The 16,446-nt window shown below is 32.2% G+C and overlaps 2 protein-coding genes across 5 annotated transcripts; one reads left to right on the top strand and one right to left on the bottom strand.

Annotated features, from left to right (window-relative positions):
• Positions 1–645: 645 nt before the first annotated feature.
• Positions 646–12,780, bottom strand: LOC149899581 (palmitoyltransferase ZDHHC2-like). Of its 4 annotated transcripts, none has more exons than XM_090113781.1 (8): positions 12,542–12,780; positions 12,343–12,464; positions 11,374–11,480; positions 10,231–10,468; positions 6,848–6,986; positions 5,698–5,824; positions 3,594–3,701; positions 646–1,257 (listed from the first exon to the last, which is right to left on the bottom strand). In XM_090113781.1, the coding sequence occupies exons 1-8, from the start codon at positions 12,705–12,707 to the stop codon at positions 1,101–1,103; spliced, it is 1,164 nt and encodes a 387-aa protein (XP_089969907.1). In that variant the 5' UTR covers positions 12,708–12,780; the 3' UTR covers positions 646–1,100. The 4 variants fall into 4 exon arrangements, with proteins under 4 accessions (XP_089969907.1, XP_089969905.1, XP_089969904.1 ...); XM_090113778.1 differs by lacking the exon at positions 646–1,257 and adding an exon at positions 1,587–1,737 and having other exon boundaries at positions 12,542–12,779; XM_090113779.1 differs by lacking the exon at positions 3,594–3,701 and having other exon boundaries at positions 12,542–12,779.
• A 473-nt stretch (positions 12,781–13,253) lies between these two features.
• On the top strand, positions 13,254–15,184 carry Dlc90F (dynein light chain 90F). Its single transcript, XM_090113743.1, has 3 exons — positions 13,254–13,418; positions 13,493–13,658; positions 14,624–15,184. Exons 1-3 carry the CDS (start codon positions 13,383–13,385, stop codon positions 14,770–14,772), a joined length of 351 nt encoding a protein of 116 aa, XP_089969869.1. The 5' UTR covers positions 13,254–13,382; the 3' UTR covers positions 14,773–15,184.
• The last annotated feature ends 1,262 nt before the right edge of the window (positions 15,185–16,446 follow it).

Here is a 16,446-nt window from a genome sequence, read left to right as displayed (position 1 = left end):
GGTACGTACAAAATACTACGAGATCTGACTGTGTTTCAACACAATATGTTCTTCAGAACATCTTATTATTTCATACTAGTAAACAATTGGAATTTGAGTGCAGTGTTTTTAAAGAATTCAATGCAGAAGAAATACAGCTGTAAAGAATAATAGGGAAAACCTACTTATTGTAACTAACTATAAATGTGTTGTATAACACAGTCAGATTTCAAATTATTAAGTATCATATATTAAATTTTAATACTTTGAATATATTTTCTCCTACATAATAATATGAAGGTGAGCACCGTTCATCTAAATATTCGTTAATTTGTTCATAATTTCTGGTCACGTTACTTTACAGGCTTGTTGTTTCTTAACAATTTACTATGAGTTATATTTATCTAAATACTAGATTTCCGCCCGCGGCTTCGCCCGCGTTTGCAAAGGAAAACCCGCATAGTTCCCGTTCCCGTGGGATTTCCGGGATAAAAACTATCCTATGTGTTAATCCAAGTTACCCTCTATATGTGTGCTAAATTTCATTGTAATCGGTTCAGTAGTTTTTACGTGAAAGAGTAACAAACATCCATACATCCATACATCCATACATCCATACATCTATACATCCTTACAAACTTTCGCCTTTATAATAGTATTAAGATGTACCTCACTATATAAGTACAATTATTATGCAATGGTATCGGGTGTATTCTATTGTTTTATTTTTATCGAGTATCAATTAAATATTAACCTAATTATCTTTATACATATAATCCAGCGATATAATTAAATGAAAACAAAATATTACAACTTGCATACTGAAGGTAAAAATAATTAAAATCTTCCAAAACCTATCGCACACAACGGACCTAAAGTTAATCTCACTTATACGTATTTAATTGTATATATATAATATTTAAGTGCTTTGGAATAAAACTATGCGTTAAAAAGTTTATCGTAATTGCAAAAAAAAATATGGAAAGCCATCTGTACCATACATCAATTTAAACACAATTGTTTATAAAACTATTATCATTAAGTGGCTACAAACAACCCTTCCTACACCTTTACACATAGTAGACCAAGCCTGAGTCCCGTAACCGTGACCAGCCCTACACTCAGAGCTCGTCGTACGAGGAGCTGTCGCGGTCGTCGAAGCGCGCTCCCCAGCGATCCCCCCGCTCCCCACGCTCCCAGCGATCCCCGCGGGAGCTCAGCAGCGACTCCGTATCCTCGTCCTGCTGCGGCTGCGGGAACACCATCGCGTCGCCCAAACTATAGCACAAGCCCCTTTATACTCAGTCGTTTTGTGCCAACGTTGTGGAAGTGAAAGGAAATGATGTGCAAGCGATTTGGTGTACATGAAATACTTATAAATGTTCTCTTAGTCTATGTGTAAGCCAAAATTCTATAGGAGCTATTTCGCTACGACGTCTAGCGATTTCTTATTCACTAACACAAGCACTCTAAATCACACCTACGCTAAATGCCTGCTAATTGTAGCATGCAAAAGGACACAAATCTCTCTCTTTAAGGGGTACAAAGAAGTGAATGACATAATTTTGAAAAATCTCGACTCGATGCTGATGAATGAAAAGCGTATATTATTTGGAAGGATTTTATTTAAATATAAACATAATAATAATATAACGAAAGTAAATTGTGAAAGTGTGTTTTCCTTATACTATTTGCGGGACGGTCCTCCCCCGTCGGGGGCAAAGTCTCCATCTCTCAGTCTCGTGTGCCATCTCCACGCTAAAATCCAATAAAACCTCATTCGAAATTGACCTCTATTGCTTTGTGTCAAAGTGACAAATCGGTAAGTTATAAATTAGTGTTCAATTCGGTTGCTTCTAGTGTAACACTCTCTTTGTCTATGTAGACTATAACTATACTAACTATAACAGGATAAAATTTTTAATTTTATACAAGTTGCTACTGCTTGTTTAGGTACTATTCTAGATATTATGTCAATGTTACCATAGAAGCATCCGATGTTTTCAGACTGAGAGAGAATGAATAAAATAAAATAAAAATCCTTATACGCCCTCAAAAGTGTATCTCTATAATTGAGTTCTTTTAAAGCTGTGTAAATAAAAAAGCATGATTGGTTATTGTGTGTATTTTCGTTTATACATCACACAGACGAAATCTGTTGCCAATTGTGTTATAGACATTTGAATGCATCCATTTGCTTGCTTGTTCAACTATCGTTCTCTCGGCGAAGCAAAGCGTCTCTCTATATCTGACTGTCGTCAAAGCGTGTACTGGCGTATAAAAAAATAAAAGAAATAAAAAAGGAACAAAACATTTATTGTGCACAAAAAACTTACAAAATATATCCAGTATTACACTATAGCATTATCAGTCTTGTGTGTTGTATAGAGCTCGAAAATAAATGCATAAGCTAATGCGTTATTTTACATTAAAATTCGTTGTAATTCACGACCTCAGGTCACATATCTTGAGTATAAAAATATATCGAATCTGTTACCTAACTGGTATTGGACACAAGTATGCAAAACTATACAATTTCGTATAAATTGGAAGACATTCATTTTAAATTTTGTATAATAATAGCATTAAAAATAATTAAAAAAATGTACGGAATATTCAAGACCTTATCATATTAAAAGAGCATGTATAAAAAATAACAACATTTTGGCATAATATATTGGCAAGGTATTGAGTTGCTTTTACATAGCACTAGCTTAAATCTCAAATCTGCCTCGTTAAGTAAGTAGAACTGCAATAATAAGTGCAAAAATGCACATTTTTACTCAATACCGTTTCAAGAATTTGAAGTCACAACTGAAATTCTAAAAAACACCCGCGTTTTCACAACACTACAGTAGAATATTACTAATGACTATCGTCGAATCAAAATAATTATTAACGATTTTATTATCTACAAACGTAATTTTATCTACAATAATTAAAGTTCTCGACTAAAAAATTAAGAAAATACAAATAATTTTTATTCGCATACAAACTACTATAGGTATGCCATTCAACGTTTCTATTATATGAAATCTTATGAAAAATAGTACAACGTACAGACATCACAAGTACCTATTCTGTGTATTAATCACATAAACAATTATAAAACTGTGCACACATACATTTAAATATACCTCGTATTTACTCAAAAATCTATTTATTACCATGGAACCCATCTACTGACCAAAATAAATAGCGCGATCTATAAGTTAAACTATATTTATAAAAGTCACGTCAAATCCCAAAACATCACAAACGAGACGCACACAGGCAACCGTGAATGCGTTAAAAAAACGCAAATGCAAACTAGCAATCAAAAGTGGGATGGCAATAATATAAAATAACCATTGATATACTATAAATAGTTAAACTCACAATCGTATAAAACTTTCATTGAAAATAGCACCTCACTACATTACAGTAATGTTCAAAGTCATTAGCAAACTCTGCCTCATACTCGCGCAGGCAGTTTTGCTACGAACAACTTTTGCGCGATTGTGAGTCTATTTATTTATAGTACGTCAATAAAATAACAGAAAGTTTGAAAGGCACGCCTATAGCGATCGCATTTTTATTCTCAAGGTATGTGCGTCATGTGCGTTTGCTCTGACCTTGAGCGCGTGATGCCCATAGATTCGTACCCGTGCGTCTCTTGCGGCGTCGTGAACGTTTGCAGCTGGTGCTCGCGACGCACGGGAAATTCGCACCCGTCTCCTAGGCTATGGATGTAAATAGCGTTTACATTTGCGTGAACTGTGCACGCCCGTCGCATAGTACGCTCCGACGTTCGCCATTCATGTACCATGCTTGTTTAGTGACTATTCATTTGTTACGATCTCGTTTTGTGAGTGTGAAATGCAAAAGGAATACGAAGCTACTATGATTGTTATGACAAACTAAAGTTCGTTAATTCAGTCGGTTGTTAGTATTCAGTTTGTTCGTTAACTAAGTAAGCATTATCAAGGGTCATTCATATTATGGAAACATACTAGACAAACCGAACCTGCTGCTGCTATGTCATGCATAATATAACTCAAACTGTAGTTTTGTATTCTCCCAAGATAGTAAATGTACCTACTATTTGTATGTATACATAATCTGCATATATACTTTATTAATAAACATACATAATACATATATTATATAGTGATTATAGATATATAATAAATAAATAAGATTCAAAAATAAAAATATACATATTACAATAAAGTTCAAATAGGCATAGCGCGCGTAATGAAGTGAAATGCATGATTTACATTCAAAGACTTATTTCATATTTTAACACTCATGAAACAGGCATTCTTTCAATCACTCAGCAATTAGTACAATAATAACACATAATACTTATAAAATGATACACATATATTAGTAAAGATGGAGTCGAGGATGAATAAACATACATAGATAAATAATAAATAATATTAGTAAAATTACGTGCTTATAGGTACGAAAAATAATGGTCACTAATATAAAGTACACTCCGTTCAAAAAACGCCACAAAATGTTACGTCATTCACTTCTTTTTACACACGCAACATGCACACACAGTTGATGCAATTATAATAATTTTGTACACAAAAACACCAATAAAAATATTATATTACTAATAAAACCTCCAATTGAATTAAAATCTGTATAAAAAACCGGCCAAGTGCGAGTCGGGCTCGCGCACAAAGGGTTCCGTAGCAGCAAATATAATAAATTACAGTTAAATCAACCTATCTCAAAAACTATAAGAGATACTTTGATCAAACCAAAAATCGTTGAAAGAGTTAATTAGCATGCATCACCTCTATTTTTTTTAGAATTTTATACCCCGTAGTTATAAAAATAGAGGGGGGGGGGACATACTTTTTACGACTTTGAGAGCTGATATCTCAAAAACCGTTCACTTTAAGAAAAATGTTTTTTAGAAAACTTTATATCATTTTAAAAGACCTTTCCATTGATACCCCACACGGGTATGTACATCGAAAAAAAAAATTTCATCCCTCAGTTACATGTATGGGGGGCCCCACCCCCAATTCTTTTTTTTACTATTTAGTGTCATATTTTTGTAGCGGTTCATACAACACATATTCCCATCAAATTTCATCACTGTAGTACTTATAGTTTCCGAGTAAATCGGCTGTGACAGACGGACAGACGGACAGACGGACAGACGGACATGACGAAACTATAAGGGTTCCGTTTTTGCCATTTTGGCTACGGAACCCTAAAAATTATCCCAATCAGACTACACATTTAGCTATTTCAGATATTCCCTAATAAAAATTGTGACTAACATTAAATTTTTCACACCTAGTCAAGTCTAGTCTACTACACGTACTAGCTAGCCTATAGTGTGGTAAGTATCAAATTATATATATTGACCATAACATACTATAAACAAGTACACTCACAATTACCTATTTAAAGGTCGTCAAAAAATGTCCGAACGGCCTTGTATAAAACATACACTGAAATTAATACCTTATTGCTTGGCGGTAAAGTTCAAAGTCCAATATATCACTCACTAGAAAACTCTGCCTAATACACGCGTAGGCAGAGTTTTTTTCGGACAATTTTTGAGCGTGATTGTGAGTCTAGTTGTTTATAGTCACGATTTCGACGATTCCAAAGCTCATCTAAAAGTCTAGTTGAGTTGAGTTTCAGTGTGAGTTGAAGCTCATCTAAAAAAAGTGTAGTTTAGTTGACTTTGAGTGTGTGTGTTACCTGGTGAATACGGGCAGCAGCCACAAGTTAGGACTGTTGCCGAACACCTCCTTGAAGTTGTTATACGCGCCGAGAGAGAAGCCATTCTTGTCAGCGCCACCTCGGAACATTGGCGCTCGGAACGCTTCTGAAAATTTCATTTCGACACAACTATGAGGCCGTACATTAATCACGGATTTTTTTTTATTTTTTTTTGCATTTTGAAGCCCCCGCCCCTCCCTATATAATGTGTATTTTTCGTTCCTGAAATGAAACTATTTTTACTTTTTTCGGTTGAGTATCGCACGCTTGACGAACAAATAAATACACGTGTTACAAACATGTATTATCATCTATCTAATATAAGCCTCGTGGACTTAAAGGAAATTGCTTTTACTAACTTCTAAGTAACTTCTCGTTTTTTTTTTATTATACATTTTTATTTGATATATTAAAATTATACTGCTACATATATACCAACATATTTTAAATAAAATTACATTGATTCACATTTCCGTGCAGTACCTACAGCAAAATTTTAATTTAGTCTAAAATGTCACCGATCTACAGACTAAAAAAATTACGACCATAGATAACAAACGCAACGTCTACAGACTAAAAATATTATGACCATAGATAACAAACGCAACGTCTACAGATTATATTACAAGTTACCACTGATCATGGTTTTAAGCATAGAGTTTATGATCTGTCCCGTCGGACTGCCCGTGCGGTTATATGACACAAGCATATCTGAAACCAAACTCTTATTTAATACTTAAAAACATGATCCAATGCTTTTTCCCATATTTCTTGCTATTACATCATGATAAAATGTATATTATTAAATTTAATGGCAATTATTACAAGTAAATAATATCTACAATTTAAAAATGTTCAGCTGTTATACAATTAATATGACTATGATTAAATATGTATTTAGGTGCTGTATTAAATTTGTCTTCCCTTTTTTTGTTCTCCTACGTCCTACACATACCTACCAAATTTGTTGAAGTTCTGCATCACGGTTAAATTACCGCATGTAATTGAGATTTGAATAGAAGAGCGAGATAATTTTTTACAGACGAATTGCCAATAAGATAAGATTTTTCACTAGCTTGAAAAACCAACAAAACACAAATTAAACCAGTTACCAAAGACCCGTACTCACCCAAAGTTGTCCTATTATGCGTGACCAAGTAACAGTGGTAGCCGAACAGCGAGCCGAGCGAAATGGCGAACATTAGCGCCACGAAGAACGCGAACACAATGTGATATCTCCCCGCACTGCCCGGCGCGCCAAAATCACCCTGTATTAAAAAATATATAATAAGATAATATTTTCTAATGTTTGATTTTACGCGAGTAGTATACATTTAGAAATTAAAGACTTTTTTAACGGATTAGATTTAGAATGAATAAATCGCGTTTAAAATCCGTTAAAAACTTAAAAGTCTTTAATTTCTAAATATAATAAGTTAAGTATTAATGATAATTAAACTATGGATTTTCCCAAAAAATAAGTTACAACTGTTTTATGTTTGATTTGATTGTTGAAGTACCTGATTTTTACGAAATTATATATATTTAAAAAAGAATACAATTATTAATAAATAATTTGATTCAAAAGTCATAAGCGCAGGAAATATCAGTCTATTGCTTGCTTGTTATGTTACTCTACTTCACGTAAGATAATCGATACAGTTTTTACACATAGGTGTTGATAATTATGATGTAAACGGAGGAAAATGTTATCACACATTTTAAGTATATTATGTTGATAACAGGTGACGTTTATTATAATCATATGAAAAGGGATATCCACTATAAACTAACCACAAACTTTTAAATATTGAATAGCATATTACTGGCACGCGATACATTTCTGTGTCAAGGTTTATGTTGGCATGGTCAATTTATTAATTAAAGCGACACCTCAATGAAGAATTGTTTGAAGAAAATAATTAAGTAATCTATCTTAATTTTCCTTCAACATCTTTATAATTTTTATGACAGTAATTTACTGATTAGTTTGCTCTCGCATCATCTGTATTGCCCCGGGATAAAAACAATAAGAAAGACTTTGTCACCCAAGCATATTCACAATATAGGCTATATTTATAACAATAATCTGTAAACATTTTATCATATAATCTATACTAATATTATAAAGCTGAAAAGTTTGTTTGTTTGAACGCGCTAATCTCGGGAGCTACTGGTCCGATTTGAAAATTCTTACGGTGTTAGATAGCTAATTTATCGAGGAAGGCCATCACGGATATATCATCACGCTACGAACAACAGGAGTGGAGCCACGGGGGTGAAACCGCGCGGAGCAGCTAGTTATTTATATAATCAGTTTAGTAGTTGATTATATCCATTACAAGCTTTAATAAAATGTAATCTTTCCTCTTAATTAGCATAGCAATGCGTGAATGTGAAGTTAAATATTCATATCACATATGACTAATGAGACTTAATACGACCAGTTAAAAACTTCTAGGTGTGTCCTGTTTATCTTATTTGTCAATTAAATAATAATGTATGAAAATATCAGCCACTAATGGGCTATCGGCGACTTTATCAGTGAGTCATCAAATAACTAAGAATACATTACAATAATATATGCATGGATAATCTTAATACATTTATGTTCTGATATAGTGTAAATTGTCCGACTTGTGTATTAGGTTAATCTCTGCTGATATGTGAATTATCTCATACACCGATATTTTGTTTAAACAAAAGATAAAAAACACGTCACAGGCTGTGAAATTGCACGCTTAGAAAAGCAGTTGAAATCTGTGAAAAAACCTACCAACTACCTAAAATCTACTTCAGACGTAAATGGAAGCAAATTAGCATATTACATTAATACTAATATTACATATAATAATTATCACTAATAGTATTTTAATTAATGCAACAATTAAAGTACTAATTAAACATTATCTATATTGCATAAAACGTTCCACATAGTTTATAAAAAAACTACACTAAAAGATATCATCATTCCCACTGCGATTTGAAAAACAAAATTCACATTCGGTTACTTTCTTCTTATCAAGAATCTCTCGTATACTTATTGAACATAGCCCTTTATATGTAAAATAATATATATAATAAGAAATAACAATGTGGAACGTCTGTACTATGTATATGGCACTACCAATGACTAAAAGATATTACAGATTTAAAAATTGCGGGACGTTGCGTTTGTGCGGGCCGCTATGTTTTTAATTTTTATATAAAACGTTCACAGTTTTTCTGTAGTGTATTTAGTATCAGCATTGCACCCGTGCTAAGCCGGGGCGAGTCGCTAGTAATATATATATAATAAGAAATAACAATGTGGAACGTCTTTACTATGTACATATATGGCACTACCAATGACTAATTGTATCCTAATGTGTTAAGCATATTCAATATCTTCACATTAATATTACGCATCTACTTATTCATAGCTTCACTACTCATGAATCAACATAATACCTTGTCCTTCACTACATATTATAAAAAAAACAAAGTCACTTTCCGCCGTCTGAGTGTCTGTTAGATTTAAAAATTACGCAACAGATTTTGATGGTGTTTCTTGTATAAATAGAGTGATATAAGAGGAAATTTTAAGTATATCATCTATGTATAAGGTTTGTGACAAAGCGGGGGAAGACGTGGGTGGAAAGCTATTTAAAAAAAAGCAATATATATATATATAAATATACTATAAAATGGTGATGGCCATTGAACTACGTCTACAGATCTAATAATCAAGCCGAGTTAAAAAAGAGGGTTACATCAATAATCTCCATGCATTGCTTAGTAAATGAGCCGGTGTCAATCAGACGATCGCAGTGGGCATGTTTGTATTCCTGATACATCTGCAATTGTCAGCCATAATATACTTTACGTCATAATATAACCCATCTAATCTATTTAGGCAATCAAAGTTACACATAACTATCTCTTTCTACCTTATAGAAACATGCTGCAATAGAGCAAGACCAACTGAATTAAAGTTTTCCTTATCTTTTTACTATAATGAAGCGAACTTCAAAGCAAAAGAGATAAGATTATGGGAAAATACGAAATTGCTAAGTCATGGCTTTGTGTTTTAAGCCACATACAGCTATATGTAATCAAAATAAATTATTATAAAATAAACAAAGTCTAATGGCAAAACTAAAATAAATTCAAATCATGAGCATTATTTCTTATTTTAAACTACAGCCTTATGTATATTACACTGCTACTAATAACAACCTTTTCATTTATAGCCAATAGCCAATTTAACACTTGATAGCCAATTTGACACTTGAAGTAAATGTACATATTATGTTATCCAAGAAGCTTATATCTAATACACTGGAGATTTCAGTATGAACATTAACTTGTAACAAGAAAATATGACCTTGAATGACGCCTGTATGTTTTTTTTATCCCTTTCACACCTAACTTGGCAAGTGGGTGTGAAAGGGATGTTATCTGACTTAAACTGACAGATAGTAAGTAAGCTGTGAAGCTCACAATCACAAAATACACAATTTACAAACGTACCTTCCAAAATCGTATGAAGTACGGCAGGCACGTGGACATGATGAAGATACAATACATTAGCGCATATCCAAGGAACAGTATGAAGAACTTATAGTTGTGGAAACACACACAATTGTTGACCCACGGGCAGTGGTGGTCCATCTTGAGCACGCAGCGGGAGCATATGCTGCAGTGGTGTGTGCGATCCGGTTTAACCAGCACACATCGATTGCAGTAGCGGACCGAGCCAGACATTGTTCTGGAATTTGCAATGCTCACTACTATGACAAAATAGTCTATGGTACTATTATAAAACACTTTTATAGTCTATGCATACACGGTAGATTTGAGATGGATTAGGTTTAGAGAGTTGTTGTTAAACTTAAATTCTAGCTACAAAATAAGTAATATTGAATGGTCTCGAAGGAACTATTCCTGTAGCTGTACCTGCCCTTTCTGAGCTGTCTCAAAAATCCACCATGTATACATAGATTATGAAATGTTATGTCATATTCATATAACTGGTTAGGAATTCAATTTTAGTAGCATACATTTTGTGCCCATTAAATTTTTTGCCTCAAAATTTGTGTTTTGATCTTTATGATGATGATGATGACATTAAGGTGTTCAAAAATATAGAATCTTTCTATACCCATTGCAGAAAAAAAAATTAACAAAGAAATTTAATTAAAGAACTAAATCTTTGAGTTATAAAAACAATTGGATGGGAAAGATATTGACAAGAATTTGCCTTAATTTTCTCAATTCTAGCTACTGCAATTATGAAACGACTAACCTTGTTAAAACAGGGATAGTATTAGCAAAATTTTCTAATATTTCTTTTCTGCTTTCCATATTAAAGAATAGTCGGCTGAATTTCCGTAAAGCAGATAAGAATCTAGGATTGAGAAAATTTGCATTATTCTCTTGAGAAATGTAAATAAAAGTGTATGACATAATATTGATATCTATGCAAAAATTCTAAATTATCATGAACAATATAAACAAATATGGGAAAGCTAGCATATTATACAATCAAGAAATAATCAATGAAATTGGTTGAGAATGTGATTTAATCTCAATAAGACACATTCGCCTTGCACTGTAACTGTGCATATCAATTAATAATGTAATGAATAATTAATAGTATCATATAATAAATACCTAGTGACGACTGGAAGATCTTTAGCATAGTTCTCTAAAATCAATCTCTGCGCGTCTTCTGTATCCGCACTCAATAACTTTTCTAATTCTTCTTCAGGTAGTTTATACTGAAATTTCACATGTTCAGTAACAATAATCTATTATACTTATATTATTAAGCTGGAGAGTTTGTTTGTTTGTTTGAATGCGCTAATCTCAGGAAAAAAATTCTTTCAGTGTTAGATAGCCTATTTATGGAGGCTATATATTATCACGCTAAGATCAACAGGAGCGTAAACCTGCGGCGCAGGTATTTATTATATATTTATTGATTTTACATTGTGTATGATAAGCTAAGAATTTCATTAATGATTTGCTTAATGAGTATTAGATAACAGATAGGTATAGATATTAAAAGTACTGTTCATAACAAATATATTTTGTACATATTATATTGTATTCTTCAGTTTATTGAATAATGTTGTAGTTACATATGTCAGTACAAAAAATTTTATACCAGAATTGAAATGATATCTAGTTAAATCAAATAAAATAAGAACTTACAGAAATCAACATTTATATTTCAGACTTATTAATTATTAATTACAATATATTATTATATTAATTAGGTAATAACCATTGAAAGAATATGACTTTCTATTGCTATTTATGATTGTTATCATTGATAGTCAATAAATTATAATGGCTAAGTACACTTTCTATTGATAAATGTAGGCCATACTAGATGTCCTTGTTATTGTATAGTATGTGACATGATTTTTGTTATGATATTCAGATATTTAGTTATACTAGAATTCAATCAACATTTTTCTAAGTAGGCAAATCTTAAGGTATGTTTATGAATGGATTTGATGTAATTATGTCTATCAACAACACAGCAATTCGATCAAATGCTCAAGACACCATAAGAGATTTTTAACTTAGAAGAACAAAATAAATTAATTAGTTTTTAAATATATAGACACTCACCTTGTCTGGAATTTGTTTTATGTCCGCAAATACAGTTCGCCAATAAGACCAGACAAACATTATAAGTAAAATATGGTATAGCACAAGATAAACACATTGCTGCACTGTACTCTCAATGGTAACTGTAAAAAGATATAAATCAATTCGTTTAATACATATTTTTGTAGTAATTTCCTATAAGAACAGACGAGTTACTCACAAATGCACAATTGAATAACGTATGCATAATAGGACCATGTCACAATAGAAACTATCAACAACACTGGAAGCCATTTTAATGCTCTCCAGCACCACATATTGCACGTTCGGCAACATGCACAATATCCTGAATGTAACACTCTATTATTTTGCACTGATGAAGCCATTTAAAATTAATTTATTACGAATATATCCATAGTTCAACCCGAACTGAAAATGACAACTAAATGAACGATTAACGAAACGAAATGAAAGTTGCGTTTTTCATTGCCATGCATAAATAATAAACAAGAAGAACAAATATTTTATACACAGATTTTATATAAAAAATATCAAAGGGCGTATTCAGAAAGAAAGCTTGAAACTTATAAGCGCTTATCGGCGCTTGTCATGTTCATATATTTTCCTGCGCGGGTTACCAGCACTGACAGGAAAATATATGAACATGACAAGCGCCGATAAGCGCTTATAAGTTTCAAGCTTTCTTTCTGAATACGCCCTAATTTGTGTGATGTCTTATATTTTGGATATCGAACTTAAATAAAAATAATGGCATGTAAATATTTACATACTTTTAAACCCTTTTCAAATCTCACATAAACGATCTACTGAATATAATGCATAAAAAACAAAATAAAATGTTGTTCAGGTTTCGTTCATGTCTAGCTTTTTCTCTTGTCACATTCTGTGGTCACATTTGGCAGCTACTGTCTACTTGCTCTGTGGCTAGTGTGAATTGACTGGTGTTGACTGTTGAGATTCTGCAATAGCGTAAAAATTTTGTTGTATTTATCTAATTTCTAGAAGTTACAAAAAAATATTTTTCACCCATAAATAAAATCATGGATGTCAAAGAATGTAACGATTTATCTGAGGAGGTAAGATTATAAATTTACCTGTGAGTAACGGTATTTTATATATCGATTGTTGATGCTAACATGTCGTGTTTTAGAATCAATTCGTTGTGGACGATGTGAGTAAAATTATAAAAGAAGCTATTGAAAATTCAATCGGGGGTACTGCTTATCAGCACAACAAAGTTAGCCAGTGGACTTCGGCTGTCGTAGAATCTTGTTTAGGACAGTTGACAAAACTTCAAAAACCATACAAATACATTGGTAAGTAGATTAGCTTTTGTTCAATTAAATGTTTTAGACGTACGAAGTATGTGTAAATGTAAATAATTAGTAATCATATTCTGGTATGTTTGTACATATTTACACTCACTATCAATAAATGTTAAATTTACATAGCATAAGTAAGGAAATAAAACAAACTTTTTATTGGTAAAATACTGTGGTGAAATTTACAGGTATTAATAAAAATATAACACTATAAATAACAGGATAATAATTATCAAGCCTTTTGTTTTTTGTAAAGTTTTTCTAAGTTCTTTCCAAAGTAATGCATACCAAGGTCATTTTGTATTTGTCATCAAATTCACGAGAATAGTTAATAACTCAGTCCCCGGAATCACAGACACAATAGAAAATCTATTGTGTCGTTGACCGATCGGGCCGTTCGGGGCTCAATGGGTTAACTAACCTTATCCTTTGACTAAACATAAAAGAACTTGTGATAATAATTATTAAGAGAACCCAGATTTATAGGTGTTTTTTGTATAAATGTTATTGCTTGTTCTTTGCTTTTTTTTTTATTTGTTGGCACATTGTTACTTTCTCATAAATTTTAATAATGTAACTACATACATGAAACATGAACATTCATGTGCTTTTATTGAAACTATATGGCTTACATGTTTGATAAAATTACCAATAGTGGAGGTTAAACCAATCCCATCCTACTGTCCTACTAATTTTATAAATGTGAAAGTTTGTGAGGATGTGTGTTTGTTTACTTTTGTTTTACTCTTTCACGAAAAAACTACTGAACCAATTACAATGAAATTTAGCACACATATAGAGGATAACTTGGATTAACACATAGAATAGTTTTTATCCCGGAAATCCCACGGGAACGGGAACTATGCGGGTTCTTCTTTGGAACGCGGGCAGAGCCACAGGCGGAAAGCTAGTTGATAATAATTTATAGTATAAGTAATCAAATAATTGTCTCCTTTCAGTGACTTGTACAATCATGCAGAAGAATGGCGCTGGACTTCATACAGCATCGTCCTGTTACTGGGACAACAACACAGATGGCTCTTGCACTGTGCGCTGGGAGAACAAGACCATGTACTGTATTGTATCTGTGTTCGGTCTCGGAATCTAGCCATGTTATTACGCAAAAATACTTAACTGTACTCTATATTATTTACGTTTTGTCAAAGCACACAACTTCCAATTCCTAAAATATAAGCAGTATGCATATTTAAAATTGTATTCTTATTTTTTATAACACTCGCTTATTTAGAGATCTAGATGCTTCTTGAATAAAATTAACGAAATAATCTAGCTGATATGTAGCTTATTAATAATTATACTTATTGTAATTTCTGCTCATTTTTTTTTATTTAGTTTTTGTAACAAAAAAATTTTAAGTTAATCAACAATCAAAATTAAAATACTTAGAGAAGTTCTTTGCTTTATCTTAAATTGCAATTAAGTTAATGTAGTCTTCTAATCTTAATTCTAAGTAAGTAGGATATATTTTCATACACAATAAAAAAAAATATTCAAAACCCTTTAAGTGTTTTATTTCATTTTGTTCCTCTATTTAGGTATGTTGCGATCGTTCTAGATATAATTTTAAGAGTTTTCAAAATTACAACTTCTTTCAACTTTAAGTTTGTTAAACTCAGCAGCTTTCAAATTAATTAAGAATATATATAATAGAATATTAACTGTACATTACAACAATTACATCCATTTTTTATATACCTACATAATATTTACAAGCAAGTAAATAAAACGCAGTTTCACTCATGTCAAAATTAGAATTAAATATAGGAGCATATCTATAATAAAAAAGAAATTATTATATAGATTACTGATTACAAAAGGATTACAATAAAAGATACATCGGATCACCTATTGGTCGAGAGGTAACTGGTAATAGGTTGGAAGTTGGAACCTTCGTACTGTCAACTGCATCTGCGTCTGATACAGAGGGTAGACAGAAAATTCATAATTATCAGCTCATATTTGTCCACACTGCAGAAACAAGCTTTATAATATGAGTTTTCAGGTAATTTGTTTCGTGATGGCTATTTCCAGGTTGGCAGATTATGTCTTGGAACTATAAATATAAACTAATTTTCCTCACAGTGCTCGCCTTCACCATTTGAGTGCAGTTTCGAAGCAGTGGTGCTGCGAATAATGTGCAAATGAATTGAAAAATAAATTTGACACACTGATATGAGAAGGAAACTAATATATAAGTATCTAAATCTAATCTCAATGAACATATGGAACGAAGTATCGGGTTAAACTATGCTCGAACCAAGTTTTAAAAATGATTATAATATAGTTAATTACCGATGAAAAGTTATTTCTTTGCACTTTGCCGCATTACTTGAATTATTAGTGCAATATCGTAACACACTCGATATTGATGATTTTCATGGATTTTGCTTTATAACAAACAAGACATGAACGCGACCATCGCACTAAAGCGACTGAGTGCAGCACATCTGAGTGCAGTGAGGCCATTTGACCTATGTTGTGCGGAGCTATGTAGGCGGTGTCGTCTCCATGTGGTCTCCATACGTATAATAGTATCTCAATGCTTAAACTTCGATATTGAAATATTTTCTCTCCTGAGTCAAACACATACTTACTAAGAATGGCAACAAGAAACTAAGAAATAAATATTGTGGACTTGTGTCGAATATAGCTAGTACAATATAATATCTCCTAAATTTCGAGTGATAAGAAGAAACGTTATAGGTACGTCGTGTTGATAGAATCTTAAAATATAATATAGCGATTTATCATAGGTATTTTA

Source organism: Colias eurytheme, chromosome 20 (assembly GCF_061535395.1).
Source record: "Colias eurytheme isolate Ceu_HAF_F1 chromosome 20, ilColEury1 Martin Lab GWU primary, whole genome shotgun sequence".
Classification (NCBI taxonomy): Eukaryota; Metazoa; Arthropoda; class Insecta; order Lepidoptera; family Pieridae; genus Colias; species Colias eurytheme.
Note: the sequence above shows the minus strand (reverse complement) of the source record. Positions and strands in the feature narration are given on the sequence as shown.

Bases quoted from the DNA above. Each gene is read 5' to 3' on its own strand.
- Dlc90F (XM_090113743.1), top strand. From the start codon at position 13,383: ATGGATGTCAAAGAATGTAACGATTTATCTGAGGAG. The intron at 13,419-13,492 runs GTAAGATTATAA...GTCGTGTTTTAG, and splicing joins GTAACGATTTATCTGAGGAG to AATCAATTCGTTGTGGACGA. The intron at 13,659-14,623 runs GTAAGTAGATTA...GTCTCCTTTCAG, and splicing joins AAAACCATACAAATACATTG to TGACTTGTACAATCATGCAG.
- LOC149899581 (XM_090113781.1), bottom strand. From the start codon at position 12,707: ATGGCTTCATCAGTGCAAAATAATAGAGTGTTACATTCAGGATATTGT. The intron at 12,465-12,541 runs GTGAGTAACTCG...ATCTTTTTACAG, and splicing joins CGTTATTCAATTGTGCATTT to TTACCATTGAGAGTACAGTG. The intron at 11,481-12,342 runs GTGAGTGTCTAT...GTGAAATTTCAG, and splicing joins TAAAACAAATTCCAGACAAG to TATAAACTACCTGAAGAAGA.